Source organism: Rhinopithecus roxellana, chromosome 4 (assembly GCF_007565055.1).
Source record: "Rhinopithecus roxellana isolate Shanxi Qingling chromosome 4, ASM756505v1, whole genome shotgun sequence".
In the NCBI taxonomy this organism is placed as follows: Eukaryota; Metazoa; Chordata; class Mammalia; order Primates; family Cercopithecidae; genus Rhinopithecus; species Rhinopithecus roxellana.
In genome coordinates this window covers 84,333,794-84,360,730 of record NC_044552.1, presented here as the reverse complement: position 1 = coordinate 84,360,730, position 26,937 = coordinate 84,333,794, and the positions used below count along the sequence as shown (strand labels likewise).

General features: G+C 34.9%; 1 protein-coding gene across 50 annotated transcripts in view; it reads right to left on the bottom strand.

The window, feature by feature from the left end:
- The window catches only part of RIMS1 (regulating synaptic membrane exocytosis 1), a 510,553-nt gene that overhangs the window by 57,186 nt on the left and 426,430 nt on the right, over positions 1–26,937 (bottom strand). For 33 of the 50 annotated variants that reach the window (XM_010371424.2, XM_030929222.1, XM_010371432.2 and 30 more), the window contains one exon: positions 8,628–8,863. The exons of 10 other annotated variants lie outside the window; for them this stretch is intronic. In XM_010371424.2, coding sequence (XP_010369726.2) covers positions 8,628–8,863 — 236 coding nt within the window. The remainder of the gene's footprint in view (positions 1–8,627; positions 8,864–26,937) is intronic. 7 more of the 50 variants (XM_030929233.1, XM_030929235.1, XM_030929229.1 and 4 more) reach the window with 1 other exon arrangement.

The following is a 26,937-nucleotide window of genomic DNA, read 5'->3' as shown; positions in this document are numbered from 1 at the left end:
ATAAGCTCTACTTCAACTGTTAAGAGTTGTGATGCCTCAGACAAGTCATGGAACCTGTAAAATGGGAATAATAATAGTATTTCATGGTTGTTTTTTGTGAATTGAAGGAATTAACACACATAAAAAATTAAACACTTGGGAGGCTGAGGCAGAAGAATGGCATGAACCTGGGAGGCAGAGCTTGCAGTGAGCTGAGATCCGGCCACTGCACTCCAGCCTGGGCAACAGAGCCAGACTCCGTCTCAAAAAAAAAAAAAAAAAAAAAAAAATTAAAACACTGGCTGGCATGTAGTAATTGCTCAGTAAATCACAACATTATTGCTAATGGTTTTATCAATATTAATAATACAAATGCATAGAATGATTATCCAATAATAAACTACCATTTTCACACTGACTTTGCAATTAGTGGTGATACCACAGGAGTTTTATATATCTACTTTTTGCCTTTCTGTACTTAAAATGTGAAAATCATTAGTAAAATAAATCCACAAAACTCTCTATTTAAAAAAAAACACTCTGAATTAAATAAGGATATATTAAAATTAGTCATCTTAAAAACAATCAGACACATTTCTTGTTACATCTTTAGCTGCCTGAAATGTTTTGTGACACCTATTCTGAAACTGATCTCATGCTTAACAATTATCTTAGTATAGTGAAAAATATCACCATGTGTAATTATTTTAGTGCTAAGTGTTGTGTTTTGAAGGCACTTAATAAATTTAGTTTCCTTTCCTCTTCCAAATCCTGAAATACAAATTAATTATAAAAATTAATTCCACTGATATCAATAACTTTTTTCTGCCAAGCCAACCTAAAAGTATATCTACATCTTAGCCAAACTCAAAATTTATATTTCAGAGCAAGGAAAAGAACAAACATAGACCAGCTGGAGTATGTTTGAAAATACGAATCCTTATTAGGGCATCTCTTCAGAAGATGAGTTACTTTAGCTGAATTGAATCTCTATTAACAGTAGTGAATTCCTAAGGCAGACAGCAACAGTAAATAAAAGAATCCATGCTTACATTCATTTGATGGTTTTGCCGACTTGAGAATCATTTCTGGCACCATGATTTTGTGTTCAGGAAACAAAGAACATGAAACATTACGTTCTTTGGAATGTTTTTCTTGTGCCATTAAATGAATCAAGTAAATGAGGCAATAAGGCATGAATAAGGAATTTAGATTTCGGCAATATTTTGATCCACAGTAGCTTTCAGTTTCTGAAACTTTGGAAGGGCCAACATCCTTTGTAAGAATTTTTGGCTTATATTGTTAATAATCAGCAGAGCCAAGAAAACATTTCTTACAATGTTCAAAGACACTACCTTAGCCTTCCTTCCCTGCAGCCATAACATTATTTTTCTAGGAGAAAAGGCAGAGAGTCTTCACAAAGCCATACCAGATTTAAAATACAGAGAATATTTTGGTAAACTGTATTGGTTAGAAGGAGAAAAATAAGTCCTAAGGCAAGTATCATCCATTTTCCCAAGGTAAATAAAGTATGCTATCCAGGAAGGTTCTCTATTGATTTATTTCATGACTTGCATTACCTGTGTAACTTTTGGGTAATAAAACTGGAAAAAATTAACAGAAGGAGATTTAATATTTTGCATATTTATTGGCATAATTATTGTCTAAAGACAATAAGAATTTTAAAATAATACCTTGAACTCATTGTAAATTAGCTTATTCAAGCACTATCCCTTTAGATGTGAGTTACAGTTATTTCAGTGTATATTATTCATTTCTTGACAGTAGAACAAGGAAAATTTTGATAGTTTCTATGTATGATTTCATTTTGAGAAGTTAGTGATATGCCTTGGAAATTCATAAACACTTATTAACCCATTGTGAAATCTAACATCTATAAATCTACCTAAAACACCTTAGAATATTTATATTTATTGTCTGTATCATCTTGTAGAATAGTGAACTCCATATAGTTTTGAACTCCACTATGGACCTCCTGAAGTCCTTCATTCCCTTGATTAGAATGAAAGAATTATTTAATTTCCTAGAAATAAATTGTCAAGGCAAAAAAAAAAAAAAAAAAAGCCATTTAGAGCCATATTAAGAAAAAGTGAGCCGGGTGAGGTGGCTCATGCCAGTAATCCCAGGACTTTGGGAGGCTGAGGCAGGAAGATCACTTGAGGCCAGGAGTTCAAGACCACAAAAAAAGAAAAAAAAAAAAAAAAAAAAAAAAAAAAAGAAGAAGAAGAAGAAAGAAAAGAGTAAGATTTTCTCATTTCTTGGGAAGACACAATATTAACAGATAAGAATGAGAGAGCAGAGCTTCAATTTTCTCCAATAAGAATGATAATACGCATGCTAGAAAGAGTCAGACTAAACAGTAAATAGCAGCCCAAGAGAGGTGAATCACTAAAATGGGCTTAAGAATCTAGACTTAACCAGATATTTTCTCAAAGTCTTAAAGAATGTGGCAATATATTCTCAAAGAATCTTATGGTGATTTCAGACACCTTGGCAAGGACACTGGAGATGCACAAAGGCAGGGGATGACAATCTTGAAGGACAAAAGAACAGCTAATGTGAACCAGATACCTGCAAGGGAGGCCTTGATCCCTGATAAATGTTTTTTTAAAGTTACTTTCCAGATGACTTGCATTATCCAAACTTAGCTGGGTAAGTGCTGCTCAGCAGGATTTTAATCATATCAATTAATTTCTTACAACATAGCTCACCCTGTATCCTCACACTCTCCATTTGTTAATACCTCATTTGCACTGAGAAGATCAAGGAGCCTCTGATTCAAGCTCCTTCAGCTTCAATATTCCCACTGCAATATTCCTTTGTATTTCAGCCATTTCCTCTTTTCTATCATACTCAGGGAAACAAAATCAACCTTCTCTGTCTCCAAGAATAAACTTGTGTTCTTGAATTATCGCCTCTGTTCTCTGGAACTTTGCACAATTAAAATTATTTGTATCATATCTTTCAATCTCTCCATCTAGAGGTGTTATATCCACTCTTCACCCAGAAAAATGATCAGATTCCTTTGTTCAGAAACATGCATGAACACACACATCACACACACCTCTTACTCCTATTACTCCCTCAATTACAGAGTCTGGTACATGAAAAGTGCTAATAAATGTTGGTAGAATCAAAGAAAAGAGAACTGCTACATTTGATCTCTTTCCTTCCTAATGCTAAGCTCCCTGAAGAAAAGTTCATAAGAGTTACCTCTATTTATCCATCTTGCCAGCCCCAGCACCGTGCATATGAACAGACTTTAGGGATGGTGAAGGCAGCGTCATTCTAACCCATTGTGTACCTTCTAGCTCTATTCCCTTGGGCTCCACCCCAGAGTATCTCCTCTTCTAGCCTTTCCCACCCATGACAAGAACTGCGTGCAAATCTAATTGTGAAGGGGAATTAAGATAGAGATGGTTAGAGAGAGGGAGCTGAAATGAATGACAAAATGGAGAGTGGAATGGGCAGCAAGTTGACAGTGAAGTCAGAGAGCTCAATTTAGGAATTCAGAAAAACAAACTGTTGAAATAATGGGGACAGCATATGGAGTTAGAGGGTCTTGAATAGGGTTTTGAAGGAAAGGATCTGCACAGGGGAGAAATAAACTTTGATAGTGGAAAAATATTGGAAAGGTACAGAATACTTATCACTAAAGAAGCATAGAAGTGATTTTTAATACATTCATACTACATCATAATTGACAACTGTTTGAAAATTGTGAAAGAGTCCTGTAATATTTTCCATAGTTAGAATATAAACATCAACATCTTGTCAGTATTTGCAGAAAAGATATTACTCTAACAAAGTATGCTCAGATGTTAATGATATAATAAATAATTTTACTAAATGGTTAGAATAAATCATCTACCAATTCTGCATGTGCCCTCATCCTAGGGACTTAGATCCTTGACCCATTTTTCTCCCCACTACCTTTGATAACATATATAAATAGAACTAGATTTTATTATTTCTGGCATTTTACTTTACGTTTTTTCATTTGTTCGTTGGTTCGTGTGTATTTCAGGTGTGATTTCCTTCCACTGTAAATGATACTTCTATTTTTGAAACACCCACTGGGCCTGGGATAGTACTGCAGATAGTTACCCAATAGTACAAGTTAAAGTAAATTGAGTAATTTCTAGTTTATAAAGCTGATATTTTACATTTACAGATGTTTTCTTCATAAGAGCTAAAAGTTCTATTAGAAATCATAGTCTCAGTTGTACGAAGCTTATTTGATTTGAGATCTGTCCTGAGATGAGGTATCCATGGGAATTAGAGAAACATTTCATATAGTTTTAGGTTTCACACAGATTTCTTTTTCATATCCCAGGAAACAAAGCATCATTTTCAACATTTAATCAATGTACTCCTTCCCTCTGTTGTGCAAAGTCCTTCCTTGTGTACTCATCCTGATTTATTTGTGTTTTTATGCTCAGGCTTTACTTCTTCAAGAAAGCCTCTTGGAATGAGTCTCGTCCTTTCCTGTGCTTCTGTTCTACTACTCTGACACTTGTATTTAATATAATTGTCTTTTCTGAGCTGAAACATTTATATGTGATTTGCTCTACGATACTGTGATATCCTTGAGAGCAGGAACAGTACGCCATCCCTTTATCCCTAGCTCTTATCCCAGTGCCTGGCATGATGCCTAGCATATACTAACCACAAAGATGTTCAACAAATGCTTCAACTTATTTCAAAATCTCAAATGTGCTTGTTCTCTCTCTCTCTCTCTTTGCAAAGTGGTTAAAAGCATGGGCTTTGGCACCAGGTCGCCTGGGTTTAAATTCAGGCGCAATCAGTTATGAGACCTTGGGAAAATTACCCAATCCCTCTAAGTCTTAGTGTCTTCAACTTTAAAATGGGAACAAAAACATTTCATAAGTTTCTTGTGACCAATGAAGGAGCGAAACTGTATACACTCACACAAACATAACTTAAGAGAGCATGGAAAAAGCTCTAGAAGTGTAGATATATTATTTTTATCCACTTGGATACATGAATACTTATCATTCTTATGAAACTGATTAGTATAATTTCAAAAGTGTATTTAGAAATGACTTTGCACAGTTTTGTAGAACCTTCCCAATAATGTTTTCATTTTCAAGTGAGGAGAAGATACAGGATATTGTATGGAATATTATACAGTTAGTATATGAGTGAGGGGACAATTCCTTACATTACACAGGCTGAGCCACTAAAACCAGCAGAGATGAAAAACTTTACATTTTAAAACCCAATCTGCAGTTTACCTAGAGCTTCATTCAGTTCCAAAATATTTCTGGCTCGGGAACATTTTCTTAACATTTGCCATTCTTTACTACTTCATACCCTTTCTATCGATATTGAAAGAAAGGGCTGAAAATTAAGAGAATCCGAACTTGTTTAAAGAGAGACATCTAAGAGGGGCTTTCTTATGGGAGATTAAAATTAAGTAATATTTCATGCGGGAATAGGAATTCAGAAATTCAGATCTCATGGTCAATGCAGAAGCTGAAGCAATAAAAACTAATCTTTCTTAGAATAATTCTGAATTTTGTTAAATCTCTGTAGGAGAGATGAAATACAATTAAATTAATGGGGAAAAATATTAGTGGAAGTCCTAAGAAAGAGAAATATCAGGTTATGCACTAAAACAAAGAGGGGTGATAACTGAGGGTTATCAACATTTGTCACTTGCTTTAGAAAGATCAAGAAGATTGAAACCTAAGGATAGGCTGTCAAATGAAAGGTAAAATTATTATGTAGAAAGAGAAGCATAAAATTTTACACATAGAAAGTCCACAGGAGAACATCCCATTCAACCCATCATTATATAAAAAAACTGAGTTGTAGAGAGAAGTCAAAGTTCATTCATTGAGTCACTTTGGAACAGAACTACATATTTTGGTATCTTGGCTTCATAATCCCATTTCCTTTTTGCACCTGTACATTGCAATCTAATCTCTGAAAAGAGGATATTCCATGAAGTTATTAACAACACAACTTCTGGGAAGGAAGATATTATTTGATGTCAACATCTGACCATAACTGAGATAAAACACAAATGAAAAAAGCAAAGAGACTAAGTGTTTTAATGGCAATAATTTGAACCCATTACCTATTAATACAAAGATGAGCCACAAGAATAGTTTTTATGCAAAATTACTGTTGTGTTTCATAAGAAAACTATGCTCAAGTAATGAATGATAGGGTACTAACTAGCTAGAGAGGAAAAGAGCGTAAAGAGGGAGAAGAAAGAGAAAAAGAGAGAAAAAGACAGACTGGAAAGTTGAGGGAAGAAGAAAAACCAACTCTCAAACTTACAATCTCTCACACAGGAAGCACTGGTTTCCTTCAAGGACATCAAATAATGTTTCCATTTCATCTAAGTATTTTGAAATCTGGTGGTCAAAACCTTCTCCACCACCTCATGCTGTAAATAATTACTTCAAAACCAATAAAAATCTATCCATCTGACAAAGGGCTGATATCCAGAATCTACAAAGAACTTAAACAAATTTACGAGAAAAGACAACCCCATCAAAAAATGGGCAAAAGATATGAACAGACGCTTCTCAAAAGAAGACATTTATGTGGCCAACAAACATATGGAAAAAAGCTCATCATCACTGGTCATTAGAGAAATGCAAATCAAAACCACAATGAGATACCATCTCAAGCAAGTTAGAATGGCAATCATTATAAAGTCAGGAAACAACAGATGCTGGAGGGATGTGGAGAAATAGCAACACTTTCATACTGTTGGTGGGAATGTAAATTAGTTCAACCATTGTGGAAGACAGTGTGGTGATTCCTCAAGCATCTAGAACCAGAAATACCATTTGACCCAGCAATCCCATTACTGGGTGTATACCGAAAGGATTATAAATAATTCTACTATAAAGACACATGCACACATGTTTATTCCAATACCGTTCACAATAGCAAAGACTTGGAACCAACCCAAATTCCCATCAATGATAGACCAGGTAAAGAAAATGTGGCACCATGGAATACTATGCATACATACACCATGGAATACTATGCAGCCATAAAAAAGGATGAGTTCATGTCCTTTGCAGGGACATGGATGAAGCTGGAAACCATCATTCTCAGCAAACTAACACAAGAACAGAAAACCAAACATCAAATGTTCTCACTCATAAGTGGGACTTAAACAATGAGAACACATGGACACAGGGAAGGGAACATCACACACCGTGGCCTGTCAGCGGGTGGGGGCCTAGGGGAGGGATAGCATTAGGAGAAATATCTAATGTAGATGTCGGGTTGATGGGTGCAGCAAACCACCAGGGCACATGTATACCTATGTAACAAAACTGCACTTTCTGCGCGATGTATCCCAGAGCTTAAAGTATAAACACACACACACACACACACACACACACACACACACACACACCCCAAAAACCAGGAAGCACCACTATAAAAAAATTAAACAAAAGAAACAATACAAATGAAAAATGCCTCTTATACTTACTGTAAAGGAACCTGACTCTAAAGAAGACAAATAATTCTCCATAACAGATAGAACAGCTCATCTGACTGGAAGAGCAAAGATGCAGATCCATCACAGGGATGCTATCTATTTTAGGTTCACTCTAATCCCGTAATTTTAAGACATGACTCAAATTTCCTACTTCTAATTTATTTGCCAATATATCCAGTAGAATGAATAATTTAAAATAGGTACTTTCCAGAATGATGAGTGAGACATAAAAAGGATTTTGTGAAAAGCTTTTTGGTATAAGTAAATTTTGTGATAAGGTTCTTGCTATTAAGGAATAGAAAATGGAACCAATGTTGGTTTTAAGAGGAAAAATAGTTGCTGACTATTTAAATCGCATCAATATTTCACTTACCGTTGATTTTACATAATATTGAGCATAGTAATGAATAGTCTAACCTGTCTGACCAATTTTATATAATTTTAAGCAGTGTTTTGTTATATTTTACAATACAAAAATAGCCACTCTCCCTTTTGTATTTGCTTTTTAAATATATACCTTTAGGGCATTATGCTTTTAAATTTATAAGCAGCAGAAAATATCTGAAACACATATTCGTATTAAAACATTATTCTTTGTATAAAACCACTGACCCATTTTTCTAAAGTAAAAATCGCTGCTGGGTTTTTACTGATATTGAAACTATAACAAGTACAGTTCAATTATTATATTTATACAGTACCTTGAAGAGTATATGTCAAGTTGCACAACTGACCTTCTTTTCTATAAAAAGTATAGATGTAGCCAAAAATAAATAATTGAATTATGGAACATTTTGAAAAAGAGAACCCTGTTGCTTTTGTTGCATGTAAATAAATTTGGATGTTTAATACTTCTTTGCATTTCCTTGCATGTTTGCAAATATGACCTTAATTTTTTAAATTAAAAAATCTGTCCACTTTACAGATTTAAAAGTGATACCTTGTGAAGACAGCTGTACAGAAAAAATAAACCCATAAATTTAGCAGATTTTCAGAGACATAAAAATAAATTTTCTTTTCAAAGAAGAACCAAATACATGCCACAATTCCATCACAAGCCATAGTATGAAAATCAACTTTTTCTCTCCATAAAGAATTGAGTTGTTTAGGTTGAATTCACATCACTCACCTGTTTGACTAAGCTGAGATGTGCTTCTACTCCTTCGAGACACTATGGCAACCACTTTGGCACTAAGGCTGGATCTCCGTTTCTTTCCACCTGCTCCAACTGTACCAACAGCTGTGTCTGACTGGCTGCCGTCATTATGCTCCAGTATGTACATCTCTCCACTCACACTGGTGCTCTTCATGATGGCTCTTCCTGAAGTCCCCATCCGTCTGCCTTGCATTTTGGGGGTAAATGAACTATATTTACAAAGTAAAAACATATATGCATCCATAAATTACAGGTCAGCATCACTGAAATGCTAAATCTAATTTATTTTGAAATAATCCAGACATATTTTTAGGGGAAAAATGCAGACGAGTAGTGGTTCTACACCTACAAATAGTTTAGTATCACACCACCACCCGCAAGATATTTATTACTAGACATGGCTTAAAACAATGCCATTTCAACATGGAATAATTTATGAACTTTTTAAAGATTATAAAAATAAGTGCAACAAATGCCATACATGGGGAGAAGAATGTTACTGACCAATTTTGTAAATAGTATAGTTACTATGTTACCAGAGAAAAACTAAAATATTTCAATTATTAAGAAAAGTTCATATACATTGCAGAGAGAAAAATATTTTTTAAAATGTACACTCTTTAAATGTGCCACATAACGAGGCTTAAGAAATGAAGAGCATTTGTTCTAATTTCCCTTTGGGATTATAACTAACACATCTTGCTTAATGAGTCTAAGTAAGACTGCAAAGAAAGCAAAAACTAAACCAAAAACAACAAAAATGCTTTTGGATTAGTTTCCTCTCCTCCTGTGTGCCCTCATGCTCCACTTCTCCACACAAACTTCTTCACCTCATTTCCTTCTTTCAGTGCCTCACACTCGCATGAGGTAGGCTGATTTCTTTTTTTTTTCCTTTCCTATCAAAACTTGTCTATGTTACCGGCTTGTACAAGTTTATCTGAAGAGATTCCTTTTCTCCCCAAAGAATATATTACTGTTAATTATTTTATGCAGCATAGAAAGTTAGCTTGGAAAAACTCCTTTATATTAGCCAAAGTAAACTATGTCTGAGAGTTGAGGAGAGGCAGGGCAAGCAGGCAGGGAGCATGGATGTTAGGATTCTTACAACCTTTTAAATTACAATGCATATGCAGCTTTATTATCCATCTAGACCAGTACCTTTTTGTCTAATAAAAACCTGGTTTGATACATCTAAAATGACCCTCTTAATTTTGTTTCCTCAAAACATTTGCAAAAACTAATTATATGACCCTTATTACCATTTTGATCTTCTTCATTTTCTACTTCTTGTTTTGAACTACAAAACACACACTAGCTGATATAGCATCTTTAACAGTGAGGACATTTAATATGTGAGTCAGAATAAATCCTAATATGATTATAAATTGTAAAACAGAAAGTCTTGGGATTATGTAACAAGTTTGTTGTCCTATATATAATGAGAGAGAAATTGGTATGAGGTGAATTCAGAAAGGTGGGAGAGTAAGATCAGGAAGGAGAGTTTATAAGCTATGGAAAAGAGGTAAGACTGGTCCTTAGGATCCTTCATGGATTGTGAATTGAATATTGAGACCTCTATTGATGAGGACAATTTGTAATTTTCAATACTTAGTTGCATTACTTGAACTTGTCCACATCGAAATTCTGATAATAATAAATGATTCTTATTCTTTCAACGCATTCTAGTCAGTTTTTCATTAACTAAAGTTTTAAAAGTCATTTGCAAATCTGATAATTTTGCTATGCATTTTACGCACATTTTTTGAGACACAAATGAGAGTATTATTATATATGATTTGTCCCAAACTGATTCCTGTGGGATTTATATTCCCAACTCCAGCAGACTTTCTTTCCTGATAAATATTATGGTCAATTTCTTCTGTGTCTTCACCAACATATTTGAATGCATTAGCTAAATATGCCACCCATCCTTAAGGCTACTCTATCTGCTTGTCTTTACTATTTTGCTTGCAGAATTCTGCTGGAGAATCTACAGAAATGTCAGGATTTGGTCAATTTCATAGTTACAATGTCCATGCTCAGTCAAATGCCTACAACAGAGAAAGCAGTGGTTTCTCATCTCTCATCAATCTTTTTAGCACACTCTCCACAATGGTTACTGAAAACTTCTCTTCTGATGATTTTTTTAACCTTTAAAGGAAAGTATGAATTAACATGTACCCTTTTTTCTTCCCATTATTTCCATAAAGATGGAATTCTATTATAGCTTGAAATTTCGATCTCTAATATCAGTCTACAAAAAAATACCATTGTGAAATTCTGGGCAATGTTCTTTACTTTATGAAGAAGTTTAAAAGTATAGGGAAATGTCTGCTATCATATTTTATTATTAAAATTTAAGATGAGCTGGGAAGAGTCAAAAGTTTATTTCATGGATATCCAATTTTAGCAGTGAAATATTCTACAATTTTGACAAAAGTTCTGGAAAACATAGAAAAACATGTATAACAAGTGTTATCATTGGGAGGGGGTTAAGTTATATGAAAAATGATTGGGTGAATAAAATATGAGGTGCTTTTTTCTCAAAAAATATATGTCTAGATGCTCAAAAGCATTCTTTTATGAGGACATGTGTAGATTCCTAAACAGTCTATAATATAATATTCAATGAAAAAACATTTAAGGTATTTTCATTTCTTTTAATTGAGGCAGTTCAGAGGATCTAATCAGTCAGATTAATCTAATCAATCTGAAGATTACAGCACAAATATGCTTTCTACTGCCCCATTTCTTAACTTCCATTTGTTCTGCTTCTGTTTCTTGAAAAATTATTCCTATCACTTACACATATCTGAATCCTTTAAGACACATCTTAAGGTTTTCTGCTTTATAAAGCTATTCAGTCTCTCTAGCTTCATGACTGTTGTCTCCTGGTCCTTTGTTTCATATTTTGTACTGGTTATATTAAGATTCTGATATTTCATAACAGAAATATGCACCACTAAAACTGCTACAGTCCCCCTCCCATTGCTGAATGAATTGATTTATGAGTAGGAAGTGGAAAAAAGTGATCAGTATAGAAATATACTGTGATATAACCCATCTTTAAAAATCAAACAAAATTCCTTTCTTTTTGATCCCCCCTCTTCCTGTAGACTTTTTGCTGAAAAATCTCAAGTAGTTATTTATATATCCTCTCCTCCTTTTTCTGAACAAATTTGAATCAGGCTTTGTCCCCAACATTTCACTAAAACCGTCTCTTATCAGTCGCCAATAACTCCACATAGCAAAATCCTGTCACTTACCAGTCCTAATCCTTTTGACCTCTCAATATGTCATGCATTTGTCAAAGAATTTGATTCCCCTGTCTTGAAATACTTTATTCTAATGGATTTTCCAAACTTGTGCCTCACTGGCAGGACCTTGATCCTCTTTTATCACTAAATGCAAGAGCTCCTCAATGTCCAGCCCTTTGGCTTACATTCTTCCACATGAAACGAACTCCACAGACGTCTCACCTGGTTCCAAGCTTTATGTAGTATCTGTCTATATGCTGCCGATCCCAATTGTTTTCCTGCACCTTGTACTCAACCCTGGACTCCAGATTTATATATCTAGCTGTCAACTGACATATCTGCTTGGATATATCTAATAAGGCTCTCAAACATAAAGTGTTCAACCCCTCAAAACACCTGCTCCCTCTCCAGTCTTCCATATCACATCATAGGCACCCATCTACCCAACTGCTCAGAGTAAGAACAAAATATCCAATCTTGGAAGTAAGACAAGCCCAACCAACCAACCAACCAACCAAATTGGTTTTTTGGCCACTTTTCTTGAGCATTCCCTAACATGCTTGTGCACTGGCTAACAAGAGCACCTAAGGGTCATTTGACTGTCTACAGAAGTGTAAAATTTTGACTTAGTATTTACTTATAATTATAGTCCAAATATTTTATATTCTTTGTAAAGTTAGATGTTAATTTGAAAAAAAAACTAATAAAGGGCAAATGATTACTATCTGGCCCTAGAGAGGATAACCAGTAAGTCATAGTTTCATTGACTTAGAATACATTATCCAGTTCTGAATCTAACTTAGTAATCTAATTTTAGTATTCCATTTTTCCCCAATAACTATATGTGTATATACAAAATTACAAGGGTTTCTTGGATCATCTTTGGAAACAGCTTGTTATGCTGTTGGTTTTCTCACTAATTAATTAAAACTCCAACATTTGCTATTTTTCTGGTGATTATTGATTTAATTTGGAGAATTACATTCTGATAGTACTGGAAGTTCCACCAAAGACACTTAAATGAACTCCCTACTTAAGCCAATTAGCTGTGTTGTCCAAGCAGGGCATTTCATGGGCTCTATAAGCCCAAGGATGCCTTTTCCTGGCTTCTAGATTTAACTTCAAGAGGCAACAGCACAGTCTTCTTTCTGTTTTCTTTTTTCCGACTCTGGTTCTATGCATGTTTTGATTTTGTTTTGTTTTGTTTCTTTCTGGTTCTGGTTCTTGGCAAGACTGGCTCTGATTCTGCATTGCTTATGACTAATAATACTTTCTCAACTAGTGGCAGTGACAATAGGGAATTTATCTATGGGTGAAATCTGTCAGATGGCTAGCCAACAGATTTCATGTCAGGAATACTTTGAAAGCTGGGTGGCAGATAACAGAAAATCTAGTTTGGTAGACTTTTTGCATGTATTTTTTTTTTTGTTGCATACTACTAAAAACTCACATCACTCAAGAAATATATTGTGCACACTGAAAGAAGAAAAACCCTTTAAAGTCTAGGCTTAGGTTACTATGTTAATTTTAACCCTATAGCTGAGTGGTAACACTGAACCTGCTAGTTCTGTTTGCTAAAAAATAATCTTTTCAATTGGTGACAAAAAAATTTCTTACTTTGTGTATACCATAGGGATAGTTGTTCAAGTAGCAAATACTAGATCTCAAGGTATTTTATTTTTATACTTCTGTTTTAAAAAAATGTTTTAATTTTCAATTTCATGGGTACATACTAGGTATATATATTTATGGGGTACATAAGATTTTTGGGGGGGCTTTTTAAATGACACTTTAGGTTCTGAGATACATGTGCAGAATATGAAGGTTTGTTCCATAGGTATACACGTGCCATGGTGGTTTGCTGCACCCATCAACCCATCATCTACATTAGGTATTTCTCCTAATGCTATCCATCCCCTAGCCCCTCACCCCTCAACAGGCCTTGGTGTGTGATGTTCCCCTCCCTGTGTTCTCACTGTTCAACTCCCACTTATGAGTAAGAACATATGGTGTTTTATTTTCTGTTCCTGTGTTAGTTTGCTGAGAATGATGATTTCCAGTTTCATCCATGTCCCTGCAAAGGACATGAACTCACCCTATTTTATGGCTGCATAGTATTCCATGGTGTATATGTGCCACATTTTCTTTATCCAGTCTATCACTGATTGGCATTTGGGTTGGTTCCAAATCTTTGCTATTGTGAATACTGCTGTAATAAACATACATGTGCATGTGTCTTTATAGTAGAATGGTATTTTAAATTTGATAGAACTTCTGTTCTGATTGATCTGTACAAGTAAGTACTTACATAACTCTAGCACAGAGAATTAAAGAATCCCCAGAGAAGAAAGAAACTGAACTCCTAATACTTTAAAAATGCTATCCTTTTAAGAAAAATCCCTTTTCAAAAAATTGCTAACTCAGCAGAATCAAAGTGAATTCTTGAAGATAGCAAAGTAGTTTAACAATTTTGGCTTAACAGCAGGTTTATGAAAACCATAATGATATTCTACTTTAAATGTACTAGGATGGCTATAATAAAAAATAGACAATAACAAAGGTTGACTAGAATTAGGAGAAACTAAAGCCCTCAACATTGCTGATGGGGATATAAAGTGATGCAGCTGCTTCAGAAAATATGATGGCACTTTAAATACAGGTAAGCTAGAGTTACTGTATGATCCAGTAATTCCATTCCTAAGTACATACTCAAGAGAATTGAAAACATATATGCACACAAACATATACGAACTATTCATATGAAAATTATTAGCAAAAGTCAAAAAATGGAAACAAAACAAATGCCCATCAACTGATGAATAGAGAAACAAAATGTGTTAAATCCACATAACGAAATATTATCAACCATAAAAAGAAATGAATTTTGGGGACCTCATACTGATAGATAGGTACGGAAAATGAGATCTGGTGGTAACACTTTGGTCCACATTATAAATTACACATATGATTTGGTATGAAATAATTAAGCATTAAATGGAAAAGGTGATAAGGTATCTATACACATTCAGCCAAATCAAAGATGCCATCAGTATTAAGACATATCATAATTTTATGTAATTTTTTTTGGTGGCTTAAAACAACATAAATTTATTATCTTTCAGTTCTGGAGGTCAGAAGGCCTAAAATCAAGATGTCAGCAGGGTTATGTTCCATCTGGAGGCTCTAGGGGAGAATCTGTTTCTTTGCCTTTTCTAGTTTATATAGGCTGCCCCAATATCTGATCTGATGGCCCCTTCCTCCGTCGTCAAAGGGAACAATGGCTGGTTGCATCTTTCTCAGGTGGAATCACTGTGATCTCTGCCTCTGTTGTCATATATCTGTCTTTGACTGACTCTGCTCCCTCCTTTTTTCACTTATAAGTACTCTTGTGACTACACTGGACCCACTGGATAACCTTGCATAAGCTCCCTTCTTTAAAGTCAGATGACAGCAACCTTAATTCCATCTGACACCCCAATTCTCCATTTTTCTGAGGATTAGGATTTGTCGGGGGCACACTGTTCTGCCTACCAGACCAAGTAACTCTGGAATGGGGATATGGAGTCTCTCTCTTAAGAAAGAAAAATGCTAATTAAACAATGACATGTCATCAATTGTAGAATATGCACTGACTGTATAGATGGTAAAATACAAACAAGTAATGTGGATAAAATCAATTAAGTTATGGTAACAGACAAACGAATTTAAACAATAATTTTTTAAAATAACAATAAAATAACATTAAAACATCAGAAGCTTACTTTCTCAAACATAGACTTTACTTATAGATACAGAAGTGATGGGTGATGTAAGACAATCAAATCTGCACCTTCATTTGCCAGACTTTGGCTCATTATTACAACGTAAGGAGGCTGACACAACGTTTTGGAAGATGATAAAAAATAGAAGTCCTAAAATACCTTCTTTCAGAAAGCAAGAATGTTTTCAGAAGACATGAGGGGCTATGTCAGGATAGTTCCCACTCTTCACGACAAGCTTAGCTTAAAAACAGTTACAATCAATTTACATATATTCAATCCACTAAAAGAACCTAGAAGTCTACCACAATTCTATTGTAAGCCTTAAGGAGGAACAAGTAGTATAAATAATAATAATGCATATAAGTTCACAATGCTGTTTACAAAAATGTTAAAAGTTAAATAACGGCTGGGCGCGGTGGCTCAAGCCTGTAATCCCAGCACTTTGGGAGGCCGAGACGGGCGGATCACGAGGTCAGGAGATCGAGACCATCCTGGCTAACACGGTGAAACCCCGTCTCTACTAAAAATACAAAAAAAAAAAACTAGCCGGGCGAGGTGGCGGGCGCCTGTAGTCCCAGCTACTCGGGAGGCTGAGGCAGGAGAATGGCGTAAACCCGGGAGGCGGAGCTTGCAGTGAGCTGAGATCCGGCCACTGCGCTCCAGCCTGGGCGACAGAGCGAGACTCCGTCTCAAAAAAAAAAAAAAAAAGTTAAATAACAAAAATTATATGAGCCCTACACTTACATCTGGATCAATACACAAGTTACTAACCACAAAGAGTAGATCAATATTGTTGATCAATATTAAGAAGCCATCTCTAGGCATCCATCCTATAATTTTCAGTGGTCATAACACAGGGACTGGTGATTAATAATCAAGGTGGCATTAAATACCTCCTAAAGGTGTCTGGTAGATCATTTTGATAATAAGAATCAGAACTGAAAAATGAACTCAAGCTAGATCACTATTTATATTCAATCTCCTCAAGTAAGCTGGACCTTAAGAAGTAATGATCCCTGTAATTTTTATTAAATCTCATTCCCACTCACACACATGTGTTCAGTTTTATGTGAAGCTATAAGTAGTCTTTAGTGTTGAGGGCTTATGCACATTTCGTTAGTTTATTCCTAGGTCTCAGATTTATTTCTAGGTATTTTATATTTCTGACTACATTACATTGATGGCATTTTGTAAATTTCATTTCCTAAGGTTGTTGCTAGTACATAAAAATAAAATTCCTTTTTATATGTATAAAAGAAAATTCCTTTTTATACATATAAAACATACATATAAAATAGACATATAAAAATTGTTTTTTATATAGACTTCTAGGTTCTTTTAGTGGATTGAATATATGTAAATTGACTATAATTGTTTTTAGCTAAGTTTGTCATGAAAATATTTTAAATATTTCCTATATGCATAATCATATAAACTATAAATAATGATCCATAAATTCATCCATCATTTACCATCCCTCCCTCTATCTGGATTCAATTTGCTAAAATTTTGTTTGGGGTCTCTCTATTTTAATGAGGGGTTTTGGTCTATTTTTTCTATCTTGTAATGTCCTTACCAAATGTATCAAGGAAAGGCTGGCATCGAGTTTCAAAATGTTCCTTAGGAAAAAATTGTGTAAGACAGAGTATTTATTCTTTAAATATTTGTAATTATTTATCAGGATTTACCTGGGTCAGGATATTTCTTCGTGAAAAGGTTGAAAACAATTACAGAATCATTTAAGAAACTAAATATAAAACTCTTCACATTTTTAGTTTATTTTTATGTCATTGTTAGTAAGTTGTACTTTTCAGAAAATTTGTATATTTCCTGTAAGTCGGGGTTAGGAAAATTTATTTTGTAAAGGGCCAGACAGCAAATATTTCATACTGACTGTTACAACTACCCGACTCTGTTGCAACCACTGAATTGTTGTGGTGGGAAAACAGCCATGGACAATATATTAGGAAATGGGCATAGATGTGTTCCAGTAAACCTTTATTCACAATAATAGGCAGTGGGCCAGATTTAGCCTGCTGGCCATAGTTTGCTCACTGTGATCTGAATCGAAAAACTTACCAGCCAGCATAAGTTGTTTATGATATCATTTATATATCTGTATAATATGTATTATTGTCCCTTTTCATTCTATGATATTGGTAATTTTTATTGAGTCCATTTACTTTGATGCAATTATTGATACAGATATAGTTCAGTCCACCACTTTCTGTTTATTTGTAGTCATCCCATCTGTTTGTGGTTTTACTTCTCCTTTTTGTCTAATTAGGTATTTTTATTATTCCACATTTTCTCAACTATTAGCATCTGAGTTGTTCATTCTTCTATTATGCTATTAGTGACTACCCTAAAGATTAAAATAAGCACTTTGACTTACTTAAATCCTCCTTAAGTTATACATTTTAACCAATTTCAAAATAATGCAAGATTTGTACGATAACTTACTTCCATTTACTCCCCTCCCACCTTTCACTTAGGTATTTTATGTATTCTTCACTTCTACATGTTTTAACTACCACAAGATGTTGTTTTTATCATTATTAACTCTTTCCAATGTTCTTCATTCTTCCTCAAGGCTAGTGCTTCCAACTGGAGATACTTTTCTTCCACATGAACTCCCATTAGTATTTTTTGTAGTGCTGGTCACCTCGTGATGAATTCTCTTATCTATCTATCTATCTATCTATCCATGTACTCATTTATTTCCTGAAAGACAATTCTGGGTAATATTTACTAAACATAAAATTGCAGGTTGGACATTTTTATTTTTTCCTTTCAGCAAACTTTCTTCTGGCCATTCCACCAAATTTGGGGTCTCATAATATCTGCTGAAATTTCAGCTAGTCATATCTTTGCTTCTCCAAAGATACTATGTCTTTTTTCCCCTGAGATTCTTTTAAGAAATGTTTTTCTTTAGTTTTCTGTACTTTGATTACAATAATGCTGATTTTTTTCTCTCTTACATATATTATTGGGTATGTAAAGATTTCAGATTTGTAATTTGATGTCTTTTATCAGTCCTGGAAAATTATCGGTCTGTATTTCAGTATTCAAGCATTGCTCTGTCATTTCCTCTCCTTCTGGGACTCTATATACATTAGAATTTTTCATCAGGTTCCACTTGTTTACGTTCTCCTCCAATTCCTCTCTCTCTCTTCTCTCTGTGCATCAACTCATATACTTGCTACTAATTAGTTCACTAATCCTTGGTTTTACTATTTCTCACATGTCATTAAACTCACCTATTACATTTTAAAAAATTTTTAAATTATAATTTAATTTTTTAAAATGGATTCCAGGTCTCTGCTAAATAATCCATCCTCCTTTGATTTCTTTAACATATTAATCACAGATATTTTAAAGGCTCCATTTGGTAACTCTTGTTAGTGTTTAGCCAGGTAGTCCTTTTTTGTTGTTGTTAAACATGACTCATACATTTTAATCAGATGTAAAACGCAGTGGATGAAACCCTGTGGAGGCTCTGGATGATATCATTTTCCTCCAAAATAGGTAAAATTCTCATTTGACAGAAACATTTCGTCTTGTTCTTGTACAGTTTCGGTTTAAAGATTTGCTTTTACTCACAGAGTGTAATGCTTATTTCTAGAGTTTGGCCCTTCTGAGATACGTAAAAGAACCAAAGGTGTTTGTCACACCCATCTACCTATGGGAACTTGAAGTCCAATCCATCTCCCTAGCACTGGCAGCTGCTGGAATTTGTGCTTGGCTCTTTGGCCTTCCAGCTGCTGCTTTTTGTCTGCTTTCCTGGAACCTTCCCTGTGCATAGACAGCTCATTGGTCAACGTATGAGGGAAATCTACGGCAAAATTTGAAGCTTTCCACCCTCACAATTTCCAGTTTCTCTGTCAGTTCGTGAATTGTGAAATTTATTTTCTCAGCCTAGTAAGTAAGAACACTGCTCTCTGCTTAAGGCTCTATTATCCCATGTCATCAAATTGGAAAGTAACCTCAGAGGAAACTAGGATGAATTTACCACTTACCTTGTGTTTTCCCCTCCTTTCAAAAATTGAAACTACTCAAATTTCTGCCTGCTTTGTTGCTCTCAAATGCCTTCCAATAGTTTTTGCTGTTGTTCATTGTTTGTTCTTGTTTAGCTTTTATAGTTTTATATGTGGAGAAGTTAGTCTGATATAAACTATACTGTCATGCCTGGGGAACTGTGACCATGTCATATTATTGCTTATTTTTGAATGGTAGAAGTAGACCAGTTATGTTGTTATCAAAATCTTCATGGGGTTTCATAATAAAGACATATGTTAAAATCACGCTATAGCAATTTATTTGTAAATTACACTGAATAGCTTTTGCCACATTGATTCCTATATACAGTCCCTCAATACCCTGCTTCTGCCACAGAATGGCAGACCTGTGATGGTCCTCTTCTGAGTTCATGTAGTCTGCTATTCTGAGGTACAAAATACTGTTTCAAGGTGCTCCAGAGCAAAAACTTCCCCTAGCTCCTACATGTTCTAGAAGGGAATTTTTCGTTGGGTCTTTTAAAGCTGTGGTATTTATTTTAGAGAGCTTTACATTCTGTTCAATAGCTGAATAAGTAAGCATCTACTTTTGGCATTTCCTCTCATTTTGGTCCAGATTTCACTGAATTTGAAAACTGCTTTCTATAGCTTATAATTTACAGATATGGTTAAATCCTAGTTTCACGTTAGATGGAGTTTTTAGTCTTTTTAGTCTTCTTATAAAATTGAGGTGAGTAAACACATCTGTTCTCTGTAACTTTAAATCTGTGATCATGAGGTCTCTTTGAGAAGTAAAATGAGTAGGCCTTGATGACTCATTTGAACATGCATTCCCACTGGGAGTGATACTGTCCCCAGAAGGGGATAACTGATTCTTGAAGGTAGAGGGAACAAAAAAAATCTTAAGATAATAGGTTAGTGGTCCTCCAAAGGCTTGCAGTATATAAATAGTATGTCTGTAGTATTAAAATTTCACGTGGGGAGGGCAATTAGGAAAGGGATACCTAAAAGATTCCTTAGGGGAGTGTTAATAAAAAAAGACTGAGAAACATTGAATTAGGAGGAGGACTGGGGAGAGGTAAAAATCTGGGTGGCTTCCAGTTTTTCGACTTGAGAACTGGGTGGATAATGGCGTAAAAAGCATATAATTATTCTGTTCAAATACTAAACAAGCCAATAATGTTTTCACACTTGTTCTAAGAAATGTTGTTTTACAAGTAACCAGTTAAAAATATATATGCTCATGTATTTCTATTGTAAATGCAACACATACAAAAACAAATACATATTTAAACAAAAGCTGATATACATACTCAGTGAATACCAAAACATGAGAAAACAATTACTTACATTATGTATGGACCATAAAACTATATAAATGAGTCACAAATAATAAAGTCATAAAATTAATGAATATGCACAAATGCTGCCTTGATGTATCTGTTGTAGTTTACAAAGTAACAAATAATACAACTAATTATTTCAGATGATTCAGAAAACTCTGAAAATATTTCCACTAATTACAAGAAAACAGCACGTATGTCATCTTGGGGATACATTAAGGTCTATGCTCTCTTTATTCATTACGCTGCATAAGTAGTATGTATACAGTTAGCAAATACCAATCAATCCACACTCGGTTATCATGTCTGTGCTTTAGGATAGTCCAGCTGAAATCAAGGTAATCATATGTTAAAACGAGTAAAGAAATAAAGCTTTAAATGATTTTCTAAATGAATAAAAAAGATAAAGTAAAAATATACTTTAAAATTTTTCCTACATTGCTTTAAATTGGACAGATATCAAGAGTAGTATAAAAAGAGTAGTATAAAGTCTATTAACTGTACAAGCTGAAGTAATGAGCTTGGAAATAATATATATTTCTTTGGACAATCTATATAATGTTATTTAAAGCTAAAATGCTATAAAACAATAACAAGTATTTAATCTATCTCATATACCAAGTGTATAGTAAACATAATATATAGTAGAAAAACAGACCAACTAAGACCAATATAGAACAATCTACTAGTTTTCTTTTTCTTTGAAATTTGTTTTTTCTTAGTGTATTATACTGAAGTCTCACTACACATTGCATAATCCTTCAGCCAAATTATGGTACTATCTGAATTTTAAAAATAGGTAATAACTAGAGAAGTAGAACCACATCTCATATTTTAATTTTCTCCTTGGAAGTAAGACCACTAGAATTTACTGTGCCATATATTTTGGTTTACAATATGTTTTTAAAGCAGCAGTGCCTAGCTTCCTTTTTAAAAATAAACTACTTCACAAACTTCTGTTGTATTAAACAAATACCGGTAGAACTGCTTTAGTTGAAGTTGCTGAAGTCCTGCAGTCTAGGAATTCTCCTGCCCGTTTAGTTTTCCTCCTGCTCCTTGGACAGTTTTCTCCTGTCTATCAGGCAATTCTTGGAGACAATAAGGTTCATCAGAACACCAACAGTCCATGGGCATAACTCTGAAAACCACTCTAATAAAACTGAGCTCTTCAAGTGTCAAATCCAACAGTTAAATTCATCCAGCTCACCATGAAGCACCGTGAAGTGGATAAGTTAAATATTAGTAATCAAAATTCAAATTTTAAATGCTGTTGCACTATATTATGTTTTAGCCATCTAAAACATTATGTAAAAGCCATCAAAGATGACTTTTAAAAGTATAAAGTAATTAATCTAATACTTCATACCATGTATGCAGTAACTGAGTTATAAAGCACAATGCTATATTTTCAAAGTATTCTGATATACACTATTTCATTTTATTCTCAAACAGTCCTGTAAGGTAGGAGTGGCAGGTATGATTCACATTTTTCAGACGAATATACATTTAATATTATTATTACATTTGTATGAAAATCCACTAAAAACATAGATCTAGGAATCATGTGTGTTTTGTTTTATACCAGATAGTATATAGCACCTGCATATAAGACGTACCCAATAAATGACTGGTGAATAAGTAAATGAATAAATGTACAAATAAGTGAAAAAAAAATCAAGGTCTAAAGAAGTTGTATATTTGTTGAATGAAGCTCTCAATATTGGTGAGTAAAAGTACTGAGCCATAGCTGATGGAACCAAAGATTCACATCTGAGTCAAAAGCAGTCTTTAAGGGCAGGCTTGGTAGAATTCACATTGTCCTGGCATGGGAACTCTGATCACAAGATGCTCTTTATTCAGCAATCACTAACCACTCCCTTAACTTCAGACTCACTTCATTCCTCTTCCTTATATTCAATTATCCTCTGAGACTTCAGAATCTCTTTCTTAGTTTGAGCTGTATCTACCTTTACCTCCCACTTTAGTTCTTCATTCCCTGCTTCCATTCCACCTCATGACTGAAATGGCTGGTGCTCTCTTCTTTCCCGAAAGTTTTACAGTTCTTGGCTCCCTTCACCATCTCCTTCTATGTTCCTCATTGTTATTTTTTTTAAGCCCCTTAGATATTACTTCCAATTCAAGATCCAACTCTGTTTGCTCTGCCTTGGCATTTGCCATCTAACCTGGGATAAAGTCTCTAGGGCCATGATCCTTCTTGCTTTTCACACCTACATGTTTTTTCTTATTTATTAATTATTTTAAAATATTATCCTTTTCAAGTGAGCAAATGTAAAAAAAAAAATTTTTTTTAATGGTAACACACCAAATCGAACTATTTCTGGCAGTATGGTAGATGATATATTCTGATTCCAAAAAATCCTTTCACTTCCAAATGCCTATTCATTATGATGGGAAAATTACAACAAATGCCTGTTAAAATACAAACTTGAGGTCACAGAAAGAAAGGCATTATCTCCTTAGCCAAAAACCAAACGAGAACTAAAACAGATTGGAAAGTGAATGATGAATGTCTTTGGAAATACTGCAGATCTAGTGAGGAGTTAGAACAGAAATCCTCATGAGCCAAGACTCTTAAAGAACAACAAGGAAAAATGTGCATCTGAGTCTAAGCTCTCATAGAACCTCACTGGTGGCTTTCTAATGTACTTTTCTCAGAGAGGAGAATGATCCAGAATGAAGGTCTAAGATGCATGAAAAATGATTAGCAAAGAAACTAGAATGCATATGGTTTACTATAAGACATTTAAAAAAATAACATGCAATAAGGGGAAAATGAATCAATCTATAATTAAAACTTTGTACGAGAATATGCAAATGCGGGAGGGACAGTAGCACAGCTAAGCATATGACAGTCATTTTTTTTTCTTAGGAGGAAGTAGAGGTAATTATTAACTTCAAATTGACTACTTAACACAATTTATAAACTTCAGAAACTAGTCAGTAAAAATCACAGAAACTGCATGATTTCCAGTGTAATGGAGGGGGGAAATGAAAGAAAAATAATTCAATTAAAAAACAATCAGGAAAGAGAAAAAATAGAATAAGAAAAATTAAAAGCATACACCGATATAGAAGTAATTCCAAGTCTATAAGAAATCAAAATAAATGCAAATTGATAAGCTAGCCAAATTAAATGATAGAGATTGTGTGGTTAGAAAAAAATTAAGTCTAGCTATTTTCTGTTTACACGAGTATAACACATTGGTCATAGAAAAGTTGACACAAAAAGATGTGAACAGTGAATAGTTAGATTGAACACTAACTGCAAATAGCTTGTGTTATCATGTAGGAAAACTGACTTTAAAACAAAATAATATTATAGGAATAAAGAGATTTATTACATAATAATAAAAGGTTAAATCGCCAGAAAGACAAAAGAAATTCTGAACTTGAACCTAATTAAGTATCTCATATAAGAAGAAGAGAATAAAAAAAAAGTTGACAACTCCTCTTCATAGATTCTGACTGAGCATTTTCAGTAAATACCAAATCAAATAGGCAAAAGAGTAGTAAAACAACTGAAGTTCTGAATGGTTTGGATAATAAGTTTCATGTATTGGATATATAGATAACTCTAACTGAAGATTTAGAGATATACATTCTTCTCAACCACATGTGTAATATATACAAAAATGACCCAAAAAGTAGGTGACAGATCAAACTTCAAAAACTTCAAATAATCAATATCAAACAAAACACACTCTGACCACAATGCCATTAAGGCAGTTAAGTTAGAAATAAATAAAAAAAAAAACTCTATACTTTTGGAAATTTAAAGACTTACTTCTAAATAATTAATAAATAAAAAGGAAATTAAAATGTGATGAAATTTAAATATACTTAAAATTACATAAAAATGAATATATTACAAACCAAAATTGGTGAGATAAAGATAAAGCCACATTTCAAGGGAAGGAAAGTTAAACTTATTTATAATAATACAGTATTAGAAAAAATAGAACAATGAATTTCATTCTTATAAAAGCAACATGCAGAAAATATAAAAAAAGATGCCAATCATGACATCAAAAATATATGGTATGTATAATTATATCTACAACAGCTATGCATAAACTTTATTGAGAAAAATGTAAAGTTTCACTGAGAGACATTAAAAAAATCAATTGAGATATACGGTGTTGGAAGGCGCAATCTTCTAAAGATTCTGATTACCCATAAATCAATTTATACATTTAATATAGTTCCAAACTAAAGATTTATTCTGTGGAACTTGATACACTTATTCTAAAATCAATATGTAAGAACAAAGGACAAAAACAGCCACGACACTCCTGCTAATGAATAAGAATAAGGTTGGGCATGGTAGCTCACACTTGTAATTCCAATACTTTCAGAAGCTGAGGTATGTGGATTGCTTGAGCCCAGGTGTTCAAGAACAGCCTAGGCAACATGACAAAACCCTATGTCTACCAGAAAAAAAAAAAAAGAAAAATTAGCCAGGTGTGGTGGCATGCACCTGTAGTCCCTGTTACTTGGGAGGCTGAGGTGGGAGGATTAATTGAGCCAGGAGGTGGAGGCTGCAATGAGCTGTGATTGTGCCACTGTACTCCAGCTTGGGTGACAGAACAAGACCCCTTTCTCAAAAAAAAAAAAAAAAAGGGCCCAATAGGAACAGCTCCAGTCTCCAACTCCCGGTGCGAGCGACACAGAAGACCGGTGATTTCTGCATTTTCAACTGAGGTACTAGGGTCATCTCACTGGGGAGTGCCAGACAATCAGTGCATGGTCAGCTGCTGCAGCCCGACCAGCCAGAGCTGAAGTAGGGCGAGGCACTGCCTCACCTGGGAAGCGCAAGGGGGAAGGGAATCCCTTTTCCTAGCCAGGCGCACTGAGACACACAACACCTGGAAAATCGGGTAATTCCCACCCCAATACTGCGCTTTAAGCAAACGGGCACACCAGGAGATTATACCCACACCTGGCCGGGAGGGTCCCACGGCCATGGAGCCTCCCTCATTGCTAGCACAGCAGTCTGTGATCTAACTGCAAGGCAGCAGCGAGGCTGGGGGAGGGGCGCCACCACTGCTGAGGCTTAAGTAGGTAAACAAAGCCGCTGGAAGCTCGAACTGGGTGGAGCTCACAGCAGCTCAAGGAAACCTGCCTGTCTCTGTAGACTCCACCTCTGGGGACAGGGCACAGCTAAAAAAACAACAGGGGAAGCAGCAGAGGCCTGAGCAGACACGAACAACTCTGTCTGACAGCTTTGAAGACAGCAGTGGATCTCCCAACACAGAGGTTGAGATCTGAGAATGGACAGACTGCCTGCTCAAGTGGGTCCCTGACCCCTGAGTAGCCTAACTGGGAGACATCCCCCACTAGGGGCAGTCTGACACCCCACACCTCACACGATGGAGTACACCCCTGAGAGGAAGCTTCCAAAGTAAGAATCAGACAGGTACACTCGCTGTTCAGCAATATTCTATCTTCTGCAACCTCTGCTGCTGATACCCAGGCAAACAGGGTCTGGAGTGGACCTCAAGCAATCTCCAACAGACCTACAGCTGAGGGTCCTGACTATTAGAAGGAAAACTATCAAACAGGAAGAACACCTATACCAAAACCCCATCAGTACGTCACCATCGTCAAAGACCAGAGGCAGATAAAACCACAAAGATGGGGAAGAAGCAGGGCAGAACAGCTGGAAATCCAAAATATAAGAGCGCATCTCCCCCTGCAAAGGAGTGCAGCTCATCGCCAGCAACGGATCAAAGCTGGTCAGAGAATGACTTTGATGAAATGAGAGAAGAAGGCTTCAGTCCATCAAACTTCTCAGAGCTAAAGGAGGAATTACGTACCCAGCGCAAAGAAACTAAAAATCTTGAAAAAAGAGTGGAAGAATTGATAGCTAGACTAATTAATGCAGA